Source organism: Triticum dicoccoides, chromosome 7B (assembly GCF_002162155.2).
Source record: "Triticum dicoccoides isolate Atlit2015 ecotype Zavitan chromosome 7B, WEW_v2.0, whole genome shotgun sequence".
Taxonomy (NCBI): domain Eukaryota; kingdom Viridiplantae; phylum Streptophyta; class Magnoliopsida; order Poales; family Poaceae; genus Triticum; species Triticum dicoccoides.
The window spans coordinates 657,254,579-657,272,165 of NC_041393.1; the positions used below are offsets into that span (position 1 = coordinate 657,254,579).

A 17,587-nucleotide genomic window follows, 5' to 3' on the forward strand; every position below is an offset into this window, starting at 1 on the left:
TTTCGAAAATCTGAATGTTTTCATTTTTTTTCAGGTGTTTCAAATTTGTTCAGTTTCAAATTTTGTTCAAAAATTTCAAAAAATGTTTGGGCAGTTCAAAACATGTTCCGTTTTGGAAAATATTTCACAAATTTAAAAAATGTGCATGTTTTCATTTTTTCTGGAGTTTCGAAATTGTTCAATTTCAAATTTTGTTCACCAATTTTAAAAAATGTTATTGTTTTCACATACTTCAAAATATGTTTGCATTTTAAAATTCTTTCTTGGAATTTAAAAAAAGTTCCTGGTTTTCGGAAATATATCAGTTTTAAAATTTTATTTGCAAAATTATCGGTTTGTTTGTGCATCACAGGTCCCTTCGTTTTTTCAACAAAAAATGCTTTTTAAATTCAAGATATACATTGGATCTGCGCTGCGGGTTTGTTCTTTTAAGCTTAGCGTTGCCATAGTAACTGCAACGATTGGTAGCTCAACTGGTTGTGGCACTTTAGAGCATCTCCAGCCATTGGCCCCCCAGAGGGCGCCTAAAATCGCCGCTTGGGGGCGAACCGATGAAGAAAACGGCCTGGGGGCGAGTTGGTCCCCAGTCGCCGGCCTCAGGGCCGCCCCCAGACGCGTCTAATTTTTTCAAGAGAAAAAAATGTTCGGCGAAGTTCGGGTAAACACGGCTAAATTTCAGCAAACTTTGGCATATATTACACACGTTCGCGGCTTACATAGCAAATACAACTAAAAAAAGAAATCGCTGAACGCGGAGTAGTCGCCATCGTCGTCACCATCCTCACCGTCGTCGGCGGCGGCGGCCTTCTCCCCCTTGACGCGGTCGTCCCTGCTGGACCCCTGCCCAGCGTCGCCATGGCGGACTGGTGGTAGCGGCGGCGGCGCATCATCGTCCTCACTGTCGTCGAGGACAACGACTCGTCCTTTGTCGCGGCCCCGGCGGCGCTGCTCGAAGCGCCGCAGGGCGGCGCACTGGTGCTCCCTCTCCATCCTCAGGAAGTCCTTCCGCGCCAATTTCGGGGCCGCCTCGTCGTCGAGCTCCACGTCGCCGTAGTCCGTCTTCACGGCGGGGAGCCCCGGCTCCGTTTTCACCGGCGCGAGCCCCGGCTCCGTCTTTGGCTTGACGAAGCACGGAGGAGCCGACGAGGAGGCGCACCGGCCGCCCTCGTTGATAACAACGCCGGCGCTGCGAGTGCGTCGGCCGAGCGGCGTCTCCGCCGTGGGCTCGGCCTTGACGTCGAGCAGCGCCAGAGTGCCGGAGGAGTGGGAAGAAGATCGGGACGAGGAGTGCGAGGAGGAAGACGAGGAGGAGCCGAACCTTCTGGGCATCCATTGCCCGACGCGTCGGCGGTGTGCGGTCGCCGGGGGAGGGTATGCCAGCGGCGGGTCGTTGCCGCCCTTAAGATGCGCCAGCACGCCCTCGAGCGTGCGGCCGGGGACGCCCCACCACACGCGGCGCCCCTCGCTGTTCTTCGTGCCGCCCACCACCGGTGCCCCATTGGTGGACGCCAGCCTCTGCTCCTGCCGGTGCTCGAAGTACGCCACCCACGCCGCGTGGTTGTCGGTGGCATACTGGGGGACGGCGAGCTGATCGTCGGTGAGGGAGGCGTGCACGAGCTCGACCTCGGCGGCAAAGTAGGGGGGGGCGCCATGGCGTCGGGCAACGGGGGAACGGGCACTCCCCCGTTGCTGAGCCTCCACCCTATCGGCCCGGCGCGCATGTCCGGCGGCGCCGAGATATTTGCCTCGAACAGGAGCCGTGACTCCTGTTCGTGGAGCGAGCGACGGCCGAAACCGTTGGCCGCCGCAGCGTCGCCAGGGAAACGTGCGACCATCGAGGTGTCGGAGTGAGGGAGGGCTCGGCGGCGGCGCACGGGGAGAGGGAGAGCTCGACGGTTAGGGCTGGTGTGTCCAGAGGCGAGGGAGGCCACCGGCTTATATAGCCGCGCCCGTGTGTACGTGTGGCGGGAGGGGAGGCGTCGCATTTGCGCGCCGCCTGTGAGGAATCAATTGCAAGGCTGACCGGCGGCGGCAGCCTTGGCATTGATTCCCGCGGGAATCGAGGTGACGAGGGCGACGAAGCGCCTGTCTCGCTGACTCGGCGGGTCCGCGGTTGCTTCACGCAAAAACCACTCACCCCGGCGCCCCCCAATGCGCCGGGTTCAGCCTTGGTCTGCCGGCGCTGATTTCGGTCCAGGCCGGCGAAAATCGGGCTTCTGGGAGCGTGACTGGGCCGTTTTTTCGGCGCCGGCGCGAAAACATCGCCTGGGAAGACCGTTTTGGGAGCGCGGCTGGAGATGCTCTTAGGTATATCAAGAGGTCCTAGTTTCGAATTCCCATAGGGGCGACTTTTTTTTGCTACATCACGCTGTTATTCGCTCTATTCATGGGCTGGCCCAGTTGGCAACCCGCTTGTGCGAAACCGCCCCTGTTTGCTGCAGCGAGCGGCGAACAGTAGTTCCCAGTGAGAAGAGTAAAAAAAAGGCTTGCCCTAAGGAAAAGGATTCTTCAAAATACTTAAAAGATTTTCTCATGCCAAACCGAGTTCTTTTTGGTCTTGGTTCAAAAGGGCTGCCCCTCGTTGTCCTGAGAAATTTGGCATTGGAGCGAAACTACTATTTTGAGCTCGAGCTCAGTTGCCCTCGTTATCTATGTCGTTCGCTCGCCTCGAGATGCCCAGTCCAGCACGTGTATGCTTGGGCCCATCAACTAACTCGGGGTCCACAGGCCCACATGTGTCCAACAGTCAACCCAACGCCGTCAGACGCTGGCTGGCTGGCTCAGATGTACGATCACGGTATGGGCTGTCCTAGACATCTTGTACTGACGGCACAGGTGACCAGCCCGTTTAATTGTCTCCAGCTGCGTTGGAGCTACCAATCTTCGGATCAAGATTACATCCCCTTCCAACTGCGTTTGACCTCCTAAGATTATGGATGGCCTCCAACTGTATTGGCACTCTCATTAATATCAATGATCCATTTCAGACCATCTCCTTGAATGGAATATATTGCTGATTAACCATCTGTCTTCTATGTCTGAATCATACAATTTTCTTACTGTATCGCGTGAACTGCTGAATTCAAGGCAGTAGATTCAAGATTATGTTACAACAGAATCTAACATAAGTAAACAAAACTGCAGCACCTCATGATCAACTCACAAGTTTTTCACTCACGATCAAACAACCAGGATGAAAGCTAACATGTCACACCTGGCTCAAAATAGTGATCCTAATTTAATTAACACGAGCATGACCGCCCCATTAGACAGCGCGGGACTACAAGCGCCCCTACGACGATCCCTTACTTGATAACTCAAGTCATCCGCTGCATCACAACCTGCAGGCACCACATGTCAGAGCTATCCACATTGTTTCTGGTCTGCTAACGATTTTCTATGAACTCTGACCGTCTTCCCTTGTATCTTGATCCAGCCTCGATTTAGGCTTTTGGTCCATCACCGGTTGAATGCGTTTCTATTCCTGCATGGTCCCAAGTTGTTAATGCTGTTTTTCTTATGTACCAAATAAGATTTGGGTACTAGGATTGAACTGCTAACTGAAATTACCTCTCCGTGCAAGTTCATTATCAAGGACTGCTCTGGAGGAACTCTCCCCTGCTTCCCTTACTATTTTCCATTACAATGAAATGTTAATTATTGTTCTTTAGATAATCACAGCAAATTGTCAGTTTTGAGATTGATGTGAATTTACTTTTAATGCCTGGAAAGACATATCCATTGCTGCTTAGTTCCCTCACCATCCTGCCGGATGCATTGAGCGCGGACGGGATGGTGCGCCTCCCGACTTGCAGCACAGTTCCTTCTCCCAGGAGAACCCTCAGGCACTCCACTAGCATGTATCGTACATGTCAATCAGTTGCAGTTCCTACTAGTTGCTGCTGGAGGTTAGTGCATCTGATTGAACGGGGCAGAGATGGTTCATCAGGGTTAGAAACAGTTCTAGTCCAGAAGGATGATTCGCACAATCAGTTGCGCAATGAGATTCGTTCTGCAAATGTTCCATCTGCCGACATCCTAGCTGTATCCTGTTTCTTCTTTTCACATCCAAACGCTACTAAGGAGCAGGTGCATCTGGTGCACCAGTTCTCCTGTTTTAAAGAATACGCTCTCTGTCTGTAGTAAACAGTACACTGGGTTTTGTATGCACCTGAATAAGTTCCCAGTGGCTCTGTGTACGTGATAGGCACGGATGTCGTCAAATTGATGAAAGGCACATCCATGTCCGGAATATACATGTTATGTTATTTATCCATAAGGGCGACATTCTGGTCATCGTATATGCATATAACTGTAACTGCATACTGTTAGCGTCATACAACTAGTCAACCAATTTTTGCAATGCTCTGGCTGCTGAATTAACATTTTTTACTGGATACCAAAAGATTCTACGGCCCTGCCGGTTTAGATGAAGCAACAAATAAATTCCACACAAGTAACCTAACAGTTTTACAACGACCTCGCTGATGTAATCATTATGTCTATTGGACAGAAAAAAATTCTAGATCCCATGGCTTCAGCTCTACCGGATGCCATGAAGCAAACTTTCAAATGAATCCACCAGCCTGGAACTTTCAGCCAGCCTGTTTTTTTTTAGAATGCTCTAGCTGATGGAATAATTGTTTTCTAGACAATGTCGTCGTGATTGATTACCTTTTAGTCCAGCCTGGAACTTGCGGGTTCATCTTCCCGGTGGAGAACTCTGAGGCATGGGGTGAACCTTCTCGTTCCACCGTCGCCACAGCTTCTCGAGCACAGATCTGTCCGCCTGCGGAACATTTATCCACCTGCATCCCACCGCGCCCCCCTTCTTGACCTGCCACTGGATGGTGCAGCGGCTGCATAGGGATTTCACTGTCAATCTGGCCACGCAAAACAATGGAGGTTTCGGGGTTCTCAAAACCAAAAGTATTTAACAAAATCAACGACAGAGATGAAAATTTGGGTCCTCACCTTCTTGTTGGCTGCATCAAGAGCTACATCTCCGACGATTCAGATGGTCCTTTCAAAGACGGCGGGGAATCCAGGCAGCGGCGACATAGATCGGCTGCATAGGCTCAGCGGCCCAACCACTACGCCTCGCAGTTACTGCCGCGGCCCTGCGGACAAACGGAAAAGCACTTTTCCCGATCCACGGATCAGAACGATGATGTATTTCCCGAGCCACGGCTCGCCTTCGGCAGTCTGACGGCCGCGAGTTTGCCGTCGGTACATGGCCCACTGCTCAGAACGTCCGTTACCTTACGGACTGCCCCACATCATTAAATGCATCACATCACAGCTCAGTAGCCAACAGCCGAGATCACGAGCGCATATGTGCTCGCGTGCAAAAACTCCGCGTCCGCATTGGAGCCACTTCACTGCCGAGCGGAGAAGAATAGGAGGGCTCTACAGTGCGTACCCCGATCCCCATTCCTAAAAGCGCCCAAATCACATCCCCATCCCCATCCCCAAGATCCAGCCGAGCGAGTGCTCACGGTGACCCACGCGTCCCCATCCCCGCCGCCGGCGGACCCGCAAGTTGTGATCTTTGGAGGCTGCATCCATGGAGAAGATGCCGGAGGAGCGGCGGCCGAAGCTCTCCGGCGCCGCGGATGCCGGAGGCGGCGAGGACCGCCTCGGCAAGCTGCACGACGACATCCTCATCCGCATCCTCCTCAAGTCCGACGACGCAGCCGCAGCCGCTCGGACCAGCGTCCTCGCCCGCCGCTGGCGTCACCTCTGGACCCTTCTCCCGGCGCTCTACTTCTTCCGCCCGACCGACCCGCGCCGCATACGCTCTGCCCTCGCCGCCCACGAAGCTCCGGTGCTCCAAGCGCTCGTCGTCATCGCGCAGGGCGACTCTCCCGGATCCGCGGGGGCGTGGCTTCCCATTGCCGCGCGCCGCCTCTCCGGCCCATTGGTTTTCCGCGTCCTGCGGCGGAGCATAGCTAAGGAAAGAGCCGCCTTGAAGCTGCCGTGCTTCGAGAACGCCACCAAAATCGTGCTGCGACTAGGGTTTCTCCGCCTCGCGCTGCCGCCTTCCGGTGTATTCACCCGGATCCATCTTCTCATGCTGATGGAAGTCCGGCTGCGTGGTCCGTGTGGGCTCGGCGAGGCTGTCTCCTCGCAGCGGTGCCCGTCCTTGCGGAGACTCGTCGTGAAGGATGCCCATGGTCTGGGCGACCTCACAATCCACTCAGAATGCCTTCTAAAATTGGAGCTATTTCGTCTGCCTGACTTGCAGAGTCTCACTGTCGTGGCGCCAGCACTCCAACTGTTAAAACTGGATAATTGCTTTGCTCTGAGTTCGAGGCAACCAGTTGCCAACATCTCAGCCCCTCATCTGATGTGGCTCGCGTGGATGGATGATTATGATCAAAACTCTGTCCAGCTTGGTGAGATGGGGTACCTGCAATCGCTTGTCACCCAACATTTTATCATGTATGGAGAGGATTACCATTCTTCACACAATCGCAATGGTGTGTGTCTTTTGCGGCACTTTGAGCACCTCCACCGTCTTGTTCTCACACTTCAATGTCCTAAGGTGAGCTCATCCTTATGTTTGTTATTAGTACTTATATGCCACCATTGTAATATGCTAGCAAATCACTAGACTCATGCAGTTCAGCTTAAATGATACAAGTATGTTTGTTGACAGACATTCTCACTTGTTTTGTATGGCTTACTGCACCTACTCTGAAGAATGAAGTGAACTTGAATTAGTAAATCACCTCAACTGAGTGCCCTCCCTCCTGCAGCACACCCACACAAGAAAATGTGATTTTCTTTTCTTATCGAACTCTTATATATGATACTTTTGTTTCTGACTTCTTACGAATAGGACATAGCAAACAAGAAATACTTCATGGAGCAAATAACAAGGCTTCCTGACATTAAATTATTGGAACTGGGAATAACAGCATGTGGACATTCCTTTGGAGCCAGCTTATTCCATGTTATGAGGATGTGTACTGCAATAAGAGCGCTAGTTCTTGGACTTAATGTCACACTTGAAGATGAGGTATGCTATTCTTAATTTGTTTATCTAATATTCAGATACCAGGAATGCCACATAAAAGCAATGTATGTATTTGCATTTTTAGGCATACTCAAGCTTGTAATCCCCTCTAGTTGTTTGCTTGATACTTAAACTTTGCTCCAAATTATATCGGCGGTGTACATTTTGGGTTAACTTGTTAATTGACTTCTTTTGAAAGTACTGTTAGTCTATTGAAAAATGAGAAGAACTAGTAGACAGGGTCCCGTTTCCATGAAATAGATGGGACCTCTCTTCTCCTACTCTGCTGCAGCAGGAAATTTAAGACCTTGTTAAATGTGTTATTGATAGCAGCAATTTAATACTATTGGTTCTAACACTTCCTATTTGAATATTGGAAGCATCACATTTATGCAATAGGTTGCCTTCAAACTAATCTCCGCATGTTATTCTTTTGTAATTTTGTAGTAGATGACATATCTCGAAATATTCAGTCGGACTAATAATTTCCAGTTTCATCTCTATGCTCTTTAATGTCATCAAACCAGAGCAGTTGATCTTATTAATCTGATGTGCCCCTTGTTTCAGGCAGAAACTGTGTGCCCGTCAGATTGCATTTGTGATCAGCCACCAAGCTGGAAAACCGAGGAACTCGTGCTGAATCGCCTCGAAGTGGTAGAAATCTCTGGCTTCAGAGGAACTGAACATGAAATTAATGCTGTGAAACAGATATGCAGTTGGGCAACCGTGCTAAGAAGGATGACAGTGAAGTTCCATGACTCGATCACTGAAAACAAGGCTGAAGTGCTCTGCGAGTTGTTAGTAACCTTCTCTAGGCTAGGATTAGACATGGTTTTTATTTATAGGATGAAGTGAGAAAGTTCTTTATGCTCGAGAAGACGCCAAATTTCCAGCAACTTATGTGGGGCTGGACCCAACTTGTTTGAATTAGTGGCACTTGTTTGAATTATTTGTGTCTGATGAGACAAAAATTTCTTGGCACTGGTTGTCCCCCTGTTTTCGTGAGAGGTTGGACCGAATCCTGGAGACACTCTTGTGAGCGTTCTGTCAGCTGGTAATCTTTATCTGCCTGTATGCTCTAACTAAGTCTGGTACATAGTGATTTTGATGCACTCTGACTTTGTGATGTGCACAGTGATCTATCAAAATCAGGTTTGAGTGGATTGCTGCTGTTGCAATGCCGGAATAATTAACTGCAATATTCAGTTTGTGCAGCTAGAAATGAGCGGTCGTTTGCTGCTAGTTTCCCTGTTTTTAATTTATGGTTTGATACTGATGCTTGCTGTGAATTTTATCTGCGGTCAATTTATCCCTTATGCCTCTTGAAACAACAGCAATTTACCCTTCAAGTTTGAGAAATTAGCACGCTACTTTGGTTAGTAAGTTTGTAACAGATTTCAGTTTAAAAGTTTGCCAGTTTGTTGGAAAGGAAATGTTCGGAACTGATTCCGTCTCCTCAGCTTTCCTTCCTCGGAAAATTTGAGATCTTAAATATGGTAACCGATGGCTTCAAACTTACATTTACGTGTTATTCATTTGTCGAAAAAAGATGTTATTCCTTTGTAAATCTGTTTTTGACGGCGCAACTCAAAGTATTGCTTCAGTTTATTGATTTCCAGTTTCATCTCCCTTGTTTCAGTTCTCAAGAAGTTGCCAAAATGCATACCTTTTGTATGGGAAGAAAATACATGGCTATCGATGAAATCGTTTGATGTCACCGCACATTGTAAGCAGCTAACTTACCACACAACAATCAACTTGGACGGAGAAAGCAAAAATGCTTGAGCAATTAGCATGCCCACATGACGGACGGCGCTTGCTCGCCATTTGCACAAAAACTTTACAGTCACTGGCGAGTAGGGTCCCCCGTTTATTCTTTTTTTTAAGGTAACTAGGGATTTTATTCAATGATCATCAAGTCTGGGATACAAGCAATGTCTGGTAAAACTCCTAGCCACACATGGCGGCCCACCGGCAGAGACGCAGCTCCTTTTGCTATCGAGTGGGCCTCAAAATTATTCTGTCTACTTTCGAAACAAAAAATAACAGAGGTAAAAAGATTCTTGGAAAGATTGATTTCATGCAATATTGGCGCATAAACTGGCGAGGCTTCTCTGTTGATGTTGGTTACCACCTCTAGACAATCTGATGCAATCTCCAGGTTCTGCAGATTCAAGTCTCGTGCAAGGGCAAGGGCCTCGCTGCACGCTTGCGCCTCTAAGCTTGGCGGGTCGATCAAGCCGTCAAAAACCACAGCTGATGCCCCTAGAAATTTACCTGATCTGTCCCTGCACACAACAGCTGCTGCTCCTTTCTCACCAAGAGTAGAGATGGCTCCGTCACAGTTTATTTTTGCTGCTTCTTCTCTTGTTGGTGGCAACCACACTCGTGGCTTCAGTACCGAGTGGCGGCCCGGCAGCACACTTGGTGCATTAGTTGTTGCAATCTCTAAATCCTCCAGAAATCTCTTTATAAAGATCATGGTTGATAGCGGACTCTGGAACTCGTTCTTGTGAATAGCTTTTCGGCGAGCCCACCAAATTGCCCACATCGTGACGAGAACCCTGGTAAGATCTTGGTGATTTGTAGTTTCAAACAGCCAAAACAGCCAAAGCTTCGCATCCGCACTCTGGTTTGATATCACATGTTCAAGTAGCTCTTCATCACCCAAAACCCATACGCATCTGGCCATCCGACAGCTCAGTAGGGAGTGTCTCCATGTATCTTCATCGGCTCCATAGATGGAGCATGATGCATTGTCGGCCATCTTCCTGTCATGCCTCACTGAACCTGTTGGAATCGAGGTATGCGCCAATCTTCACACGAAGACACGGATTTTGGAAGGGACTTTAACCTTCCATAGATGAGTCCATGATTTCTTATCAACTGCAATGTTCGAGTGGCCCGGTCGGTGATCCAACCAGTCCTCCCTTTGGGCTTTGACCGCAGCGATCATTCTGTATGCCGAGCGCACGGAGAACACCTCTCTCTTGTCATAATGCCATGACGAGAAGTCATCTTGTGTCCGGGTACTGAGGGGTATACTCTGTATGACCTCTACATCAGGTGCAATGAAGTTCTCCATGAGGGTTTGCTTATTCCACACCCTAGTGATAGGGTCAATTAGTTCTGAAACCAACACTGGTGGGTTGGTCGAGCGAGCACAAAATGGTCTGAGCTTATAGTCCCTCGGCAGCCAATTCTGGCCCCATATGCTAGTCTGCAAACCGGATCCAATTCTCTTGATAAGTCCCTGCGCTAACACGTCCCTGCCTTCGAGGATAGCGCGCCAAACCTGGGACGGTGCAGCGCCAAGTGTGGCTTCCAGCAAGTCACAATTCGGATAATATCGAGCTTTCAGTACGCGCGCACTTAGCGTATCCGAATCCATCAGCAATCTCCAAGCTTGTCGTGCGAGTAGAGCAAGATTGAAAAGCTCAACATCTCTAAAACCCAGACCCCCCATGAACTTGGGTTTCGACATGGTCTGCCATGATACCCATGCAACTTTCCTCTGGCCGTTCTTACTGCCCCACCAAAATTTCCGAATTATGCCATTTATGTGACCGCATAAGCCTCTTGGTAGCTTGAAACATGACATAGAGTAAGTAGGTATAGATTGAGCCACAGACTTAATAAGCACTTCCTTCCCTCCTGCTGAAAGGCATTTCTCCATCCAACCTTGAACCTTGTTCCAAATTCTGTCCTTGAGGTATTTGAGCGACCCTTCCTTCGCCCTACCCACATCCGTCGGCAAGCCCAAGTATTTCTCCGACAGCGATTCATTGTGGACAGCAAGGATATTCATGATAGAAGTACGGGAAGCATCATCTACCCCTTTACTAAAAAATATGGACGATTTGTCCATATTGATCCTCTTTCCAGATGCATTGCAGTATGTCCTTAAAAGAGCTTCCACCCGTACCGCAGCTGTCTCATTAGCCTCAAAGAAAAGTAGACTGTCGTCAGCGAAGAGAAGGTGATTCACCATAGGGGCGTTTTCTGCCACGCAGATCCCCCTAATTCTTCCTTGGGCCTTTAACATGCACGATAGCCCTTCAGCTGCGAGCAAGAACAAATATGGCGAGATTGGGTCTCCTTGCCTCAAACCCCGCGATGGCCTGAAAGCATCCAAACTACCACCGTTGAATAAGACTGAAAATGAAACTGAAGTGACAAACCTCATGACTGTCTCGGTGAACCGAGGGCTGAACCCCATCTTAATCATAACTGAGCTTAGATACGACCATTCCAAGCGATCATATGCCTTCATCATATCCAGTTTGAGAGCACAATATCTATTTCCTTTCACCCTTCTAGTCTTCATATAGTGTAGGCATTCATAGGCTGTAATGAAATTGTCCGTAATGAGGCGTCCAGGAACGAAAGCCGACTGCTCTTCAGAAATGATATCGGGGAGAATGGATTTCAACCTGTTTGCCAAGACCTTTGAAGCGATCTTGTAGATCACATTACAAAGACTTATCGGTCGAAATTGTCCTAAAACTTTTGGACTGGCTATCTTGGGAATTAATACAATGAAGGTGTTATTTATCTCCTCCGGTGAATCGACTCCATCAAACCCACAAACAGGCCTGTCATGACATGACACACCGAGACCAGTTTATAAACGGGCCATGTTGTGCCGGCATGTGGGCCTCGCCTCCTTGGACGAGCACGGCCCACATTCTAAAAAACTCTGGAACGACATGACACCCGAATACCTGTTTATAAGCGGGTTATGCCGTGCTGGCACGCTGGCATCGCCTCCTTGGACGAGCACGACACATGTATTAAAAAACTCTGGAACGACATGACACGCGAATACATGTTTATAAGCGGGTCATGCCGTGCTGGCATGCTAGCCTGGCCTCCTTGGACGAGCACGACACACGTACTAAAAAACTCTGGAACGACATGACACACGAATACCCGTTTATAAGCGGGTCATGCCGTGCTGGCACGCTGGCCTTGCCTCCTTGGACGAGCATGCCATATGTACTAAACATGGTGGCCTAGGCCCGTGTGGCACTTATGGGAAGTCATCATTTTTTCCAATTAATTTGAAAAATCTAAAAAATACGTAAAAATCTAAAAATATATGGCAAAGCATCATATGAGATAAATATTGAGCTTTATTAGCAGCTGCCTAATTAAAACATTTCATTTTTTTTTGTGGTAAATCTTCCGATCTATTCATATTCAATCATGATGGTCCAACGAACACTAGAAATAATAAGAATACATCCAAATTAATCCGTAGACCACCTAGTAACAGCCAAAATAATAAGAGTGCGCCAGGACCCCAGCCAACCCACGTAGGAGAGGGTTTAAGGTGAGTTAAGTCCAGGGCGTTACTGGTAACGCCCCACATAAAGTGTCTTTACTATCATAAAGTCTACTTAATTACAGGCCGTTGCAGTGCAGAGTGCCTCTCGACCTTCTAGTGGTCGAGTGAGTCTTCGTGGTCGAGTCCTTCAAGTCAGTCAAGTGAGTCCCTCGTTGGTCGACTGGAAGGTGACCTCTTCTAAGGGTGTCTTTGGGCAGGGTACTTAGATCAGGTCTGTGACCCTACCCTAGGTACATGACCCCATCATTAGCCCCCGAATGGATTGAGGCTTCGAGTGAGGAAGGAGTTGATGTTGTTTCCGATTAACTTTTGCACACTAGTCGTGCGTTGTTCTGGACCAAAGAATCTCTTCGTTGATAGTGACCAACTTGTCTTCAGTCGACTCGATCCATTCTCTTCTTTCGTCGAGTGATCTTTCGGGCTTTGACGATTTCCGAGCGACGGATCGCAGGAAATCCCGCGTCTGACAGACCGGTCTGCCGTTCGCGGATTCCGCGGGATGCGAAATTTGGGGAAGCACGCGAAGCGGAGCGGACCGCGGCGTTCGGATGGGACGGGACATAGACGCCTCGATCCCCGCGCCACTTTCTTCGCCACGTATCCCGCCTGCATAACTGTTCCTGGATATGATTAGATCGACCGGGCCCACCTGTCATCCACTCGGAAAGGGACCTTATAAATGCGCCCAGCGAGGGTTTTTTGTATAGTGCCTCAGCATTCTCTTTCTCTGCTCCCTTCGTCTCCGCCCAACGCGCTCGCTCTCGCCTCCGCCCAACCTCTCCTCGCGCGTCTCACCGGCAACCATGGCCAAGGAGAAGACGGCGGCGCTGGAACGCGCGAAGAAGGCGTCGGCGACGGAGAAGGCGAAGGGGAGATCCACCAGCCGCGGCGGGTCTTCGTCTAGATCCCGCCTGCCGAAGGGCTGGGTCCAAGGAGATTGGATCCAGTCGACCATCACGGAGAAAGATCTCCTCGACATGGCCAACGAGGGCCTGATCCCTCATGGAGCTGCGAGGCTTCCGGGGAAGGAGTGGCAGCCCCAGCCAGAAGAGGGTGAGTGCGTGCTCCTGGCTACCCATGTCGATCGTGGATTTTCTTTGCCGCCGAGTATTTTCTTCCGTGGTTTCTTGAACTTCTTTGGAGCGCAGCTCCACCACTTTACCCCAAATTCTATCGCCTATCTTGCCGCGTTCGTGTCCATGTGTGAGGGTTTTCTGGGCTGTCGACCGCACTGGGGCTTGTTCAAGCATATATTCACGTGTCGCTCTCAGACCGTGAAGAAGGCGAGCCCAGGCGACAAAAGAACCCGAGTCGTCCAAATGTGTGGGGGCCTGGGGATCCAGGTGAGGAATAAGAGCACCTTCCCAGCCATGACTTTTCCCGAGTCAGTCAGAGGCTGGCAGTCGACCTGGTTCTACTGCCAGGATCAGTCGACGCCGGGGCAGTCGAGTGGACTCCCTCAGTTTACCATGGACCGAGTGAACAAGCCCTCCTCTCTGAAGTTGATTTCGGAGGAGAAAGCTGACGTGAAGATGTTGATGGAGCGCGTAGTACAGTTGGTTCGGGAGGGAGTGACGGGCATGGATCTCCTGGAGGTTTTCCTTAGGTGTCGTATCCAGCCCCTTCAGTTCCGGAGCCACTTCATGTGGTTGTACTGTGGGACTGAGGACGAGACTCGGGTCCATCCAGAAGCAGTCGACGATGTCACTCTGGAAAGATGGATGGCCGCCGTTACCGGAAACAAGGATAACCCACGCGGAGCCAGAAGGATTCCTCCACTCGACCACCACAGTGATCCAAACAAGGTATGCCTACTCTGCTCTCCACTGTGTTCTTGTCATATTCATTTCTGTTTATTCTGCCAATTGGTTGATTGATCCTTGTCTTGATGTCTATCAGGCCCTCACCGAGCTGTACTCGATGTCCAATGGAGCACATGCTCCGACTGAGGAGGGTGAGGCGAGTGGGGGCGAGAGCCAGGAGGAGGAGGAGTGGGACTCGGACGTTGCTGAGGATGATGATGACGATGACGACGATGACGGTGATGAAGATGACGCTGAAGACGAGGAAGAAGAGGAGGAGGAGGTCGTACCACCGCGCTCAGAAAGGCGGTCGAAGCTTGTCCACGACCCTTCGACTGAACGTGGCAAGGGGGTTGCGACCGTTGCACAGTCGACCAAGCGCCCTCGGACCACCTCTCCGGCGCCGACTGAAAAGGCGCCGAAGCAGCCCAGGGCGGCTCCGTCAAAGCCGACCAAGCTCCTGCCAAAGATGAAGGTGTCCATCCCCACCATATCAGGGTAATCATGCTGCTTAAGTCTTCTTATTTTGTGTGAACTTTATCTCTGGTTGACGCTGAAGTTAGTCGACTGATTCTTTGGAGTTGCAGTGCTGCCACTTCTGAGACCTCAGCCCGGGCTGATGACCATGAGATGGAGGACGCAGCAACCTTAAAACCAGGTACTATATTCTTAACGCCGTTTTTAGTCGACTGACTCATGATCTCTAATCCTGATTCTTCTCTGTAGCTCCACCCAATGTTGTTATCACTCTCCCTGATGATGATGAGGATGAGGAACCGCTGAAGCGCAGAAGGAGTAGGAAAGCGTCCGCCAGCAGGGTGCCCCAGGATATGACGGCGCCTGAGACTCTGATTGCGGAGGAAGAGAACACCACTCGACACACTGTGTCCTTCGCAGATCCACTGACGAGTGCTCAGCAGCCCTCCCTCTTCACGACGCACCACGTCCCAGAGGACCAAGCTGGCGCCGCGAAGGAGGCGATACGCCAGGCAGGGATCATGATGGAGCAGTTAAGGACCATCCGGGATGCGAGCCAGGCAGCTTACGACGCCAGTTCCGCCCTTCAAAGCAATGTTCAGGTCAGTCGACCACCGCCTGTTCTGTTAGGATATGCTATCAAAAACTTTTCTTTCTAGAATTTATAGTAGTCACCCACTGGGTGTGTCGATTCAGACTCCGTGTTAGCGGGGGCACGCTGAGTGCACCCGCTGGGTGTAGTCCCCAAGGCTAAGGTCGACTGCTGGCAGTCGGCCTTAGGCTTTATAATTTCAGTCTTTGCGTCATTCGACTATGGCGACTGGATATCGCAAAACGGGTCGACTGGTCGACTCTGTCTTCAATAGGATTAGTGGGGGCACGCTGAGTGCACCCACTGGGTGTAGTCCCCAAGGCTAAGGTCGACTGCTGGCAGTCGGCCTTAGGTTTTATAATTTCAGGCTTTCCGTCATTCGACTATGCCGAATGGATTTCGCAAACCGGTGGGGGCACGCTGAGTGCACCCACTGGGTGTAGTCCCCGAGATTGTGGTCGACTGCTTGCAGTCGATTACAGTCTTAAAGAATACATTTCTCTTTTTTTTTGAGGTCGACTGGTCGACTCTATCTTCAATAGGATTAGTGGGGGCACGCTGAGTGCACCCACTGGGTGTAGTCCCCGAGACTACGGTCGAATGCTTGTATTCGGCTGTAGTCTTAGAAATGTGTGATTTTTCCTTTTTCACTCGGAAGTGAATTATATTTGACATCTAGTCGATTGGTTCTTCGTAGAACTCCTGTGATCTTGTGGCTCGCTACTCTGAGCTGGAAAACAAGCACACTCAGCTCGAGCTGAACTTGAAGCTAGTTCAGGAGAAACTGACGAAGGCAAAGGAGGAGACCGAAGGTATGTTTGGTGAGACCTTGACGACTGCTTTTCCCTTTGTTTGTTTCAAAATCTGATCTTGCTGTAACTTGCAGGTAAGGTAAGGGAGGCCCAACAGAAGAAAGACCTTGAACTAGCTGAGAAGATCAAGCTTGCTGACGAGAAGTTAGCTTCAGTCACCAAGCTTGAACAAGACAATACCAATCTGAAAGCTGCTCTTGGGATCGCCAACAAGGAGGTCAGTCGACTGAAAACTGATAAAGCTGCCCTGACCGACCAAGTCAGTAAGTTGACTGGGAAGAAAAATGATCTGGAGGCCTTCCTGAGTGGTCTTGCCAAGAAGCTGTTTCTTATGCTTGAAGGTAAACCTCTATGCTCGGCAATTATTTCCAATCGTGGTTTTTCCATTCGACCATCACCTTGACTCGGTGATCGTCCTTGCAGAATTTTGTCAAAACTTTGAAGAAGAAACTAGCCGGCTGGAACCAAACCTCGACCCCGTCAAATCTCCGGTGAACGACGAAGTTGCCATGAATGTTTTCCGACTGGAGTCCCGTGTTGCAGCTGCCGTGGACTATCTTGCAAGGCTGAAGGTCGCCACATCTCGCATCGACTCGACGCTCTGGCCCGGGGAGACACTTCAGAATGACCTTGAGTCGCTGATGGCTCGCTTGAACACGATCCCTGGTCGAGTGCAGGAGTGGAAGAAGTCCTCGGCTCGGTGCGGTGCAGATGTCGCTCTGTGTCTGGCCCGAGTCCACTGCAAAGATGCGCGAGAAGAGAAGCTGGCGGCCCTCCGGGTGGCCAACACCAAGAAACACGACTTCAGGTCCTTTATGGAAACTTTCCTTGCGGCTGCCACTCGGATCGTAGATGGAATTGATCTTGATGAGTTTGTTGCACCTTCCAGCCCTCCATAGGAGGGGTAAAAAACCTCTTCTAAGATCGACGCTTTAAATTTGCCTCGGTATGCCGAGTGGAGTTGTAACCGATAAACCTTAACGGGTCTAGTGCCTGAGCACTTTCGGTTCCTTTTGGTATCGATCTCAACTTGAACTTGGTGTTTGAATGTGATTGCTTTTGGCTCGAAATGTCTTTTGCAGGTTCAAAGCAGGGCACTTACTGCAATCGACTTATTCCTTAGTCCACTTGGGTGAGCGCTGGGCTACAGCTAAGCCCCCGAGTGAGAGGTTTACTTTTCACTCGGTAGGATTTCTGATAACTTAGGCGAGCACTGGGCTGCAGCTAAGCCTCCGAGTGAGAGGTTTGCTCTTCACTCGGTAGGGTTTTTATATCTTAGGCGAGCACTGGGCTGCAGCTAAGCCCCGAGTGAAAGGTTTTCTCTTCACTCGGTAGGATTTCGATAACTTAGGCGAGTACTTGGACTGCAGCTAAGCCTCCGAGTGGAAGTCCGGCTTACCACTCGGTAGGATTTTTATATCTTAGGCGAGCACTGGGCTGCAGCTAAGCCCCCGAGTGAGAGGTTTGCTCTTCACTCGGTAGGATTTCGATAACTTAGGTGAGCACTGGGCTGCAGCTAAGCCTCCGAGTGAG

The 17,587-nt window shown here is 50.1% G+C and overlaps 1 protein-coding gene and 1 long non-coding RNA gene across 3 annotated transcripts; one reads left to right on the top strand and one right to left on the bottom strand.

Moving 5' to 3' along the window:
• Nucleotides 1–3,199: 3,199 nt before the first annotated feature.
• On the bottom strand, nucleotides 3,200–4,781 carry LOC119336044. Of its 2 annotated transcripts, XR_005162183.1 has the most exons (5): nucleotides 4,675–4,781; nucleotides 3,716–3,853; nucleotides 3,571–3,630; nucleotides 3,412–3,484; nucleotides 3,200–3,341 (listed from the first exon to the last, which is right to left on the bottom strand). It is a non-coding gene; the product is annotated as an uncharacterized LOC119336044 (long non-coding RNA). The 2 variants fall into 2 exon arrangements; XR_005162182.1 differs by having other exon boundaries at nucleotides 3,200–3,484.
• Nucleotides 4,782–5,379: 598 nt separating this feature from the next.
• LOC119341935 (putative FBD-associated F-box protein At5g56390) lies at nucleotides 5,380–8,129 on the top strand. The gene is made up of 3 exons (XM_037613779.1): nucleotides 5,380–6,547; nucleotides 6,845–7,024; nucleotides 7,589–8,129. Exons 1-3 carry the CDS (start codon nucleotides 5,567–5,569, stop codon nucleotides 7,874–7,876), a joined length of 1,449 nt encoding a protein of 482 aa, XP_037469676.1. The 5' UTR covers nucleotides 5,380–5,566; the 3' UTR covers nucleotides 7,877–8,129.
• The last annotated feature ends 9,458 nt before the right edge of the window (nucleotides 8,130–17,587 follow it).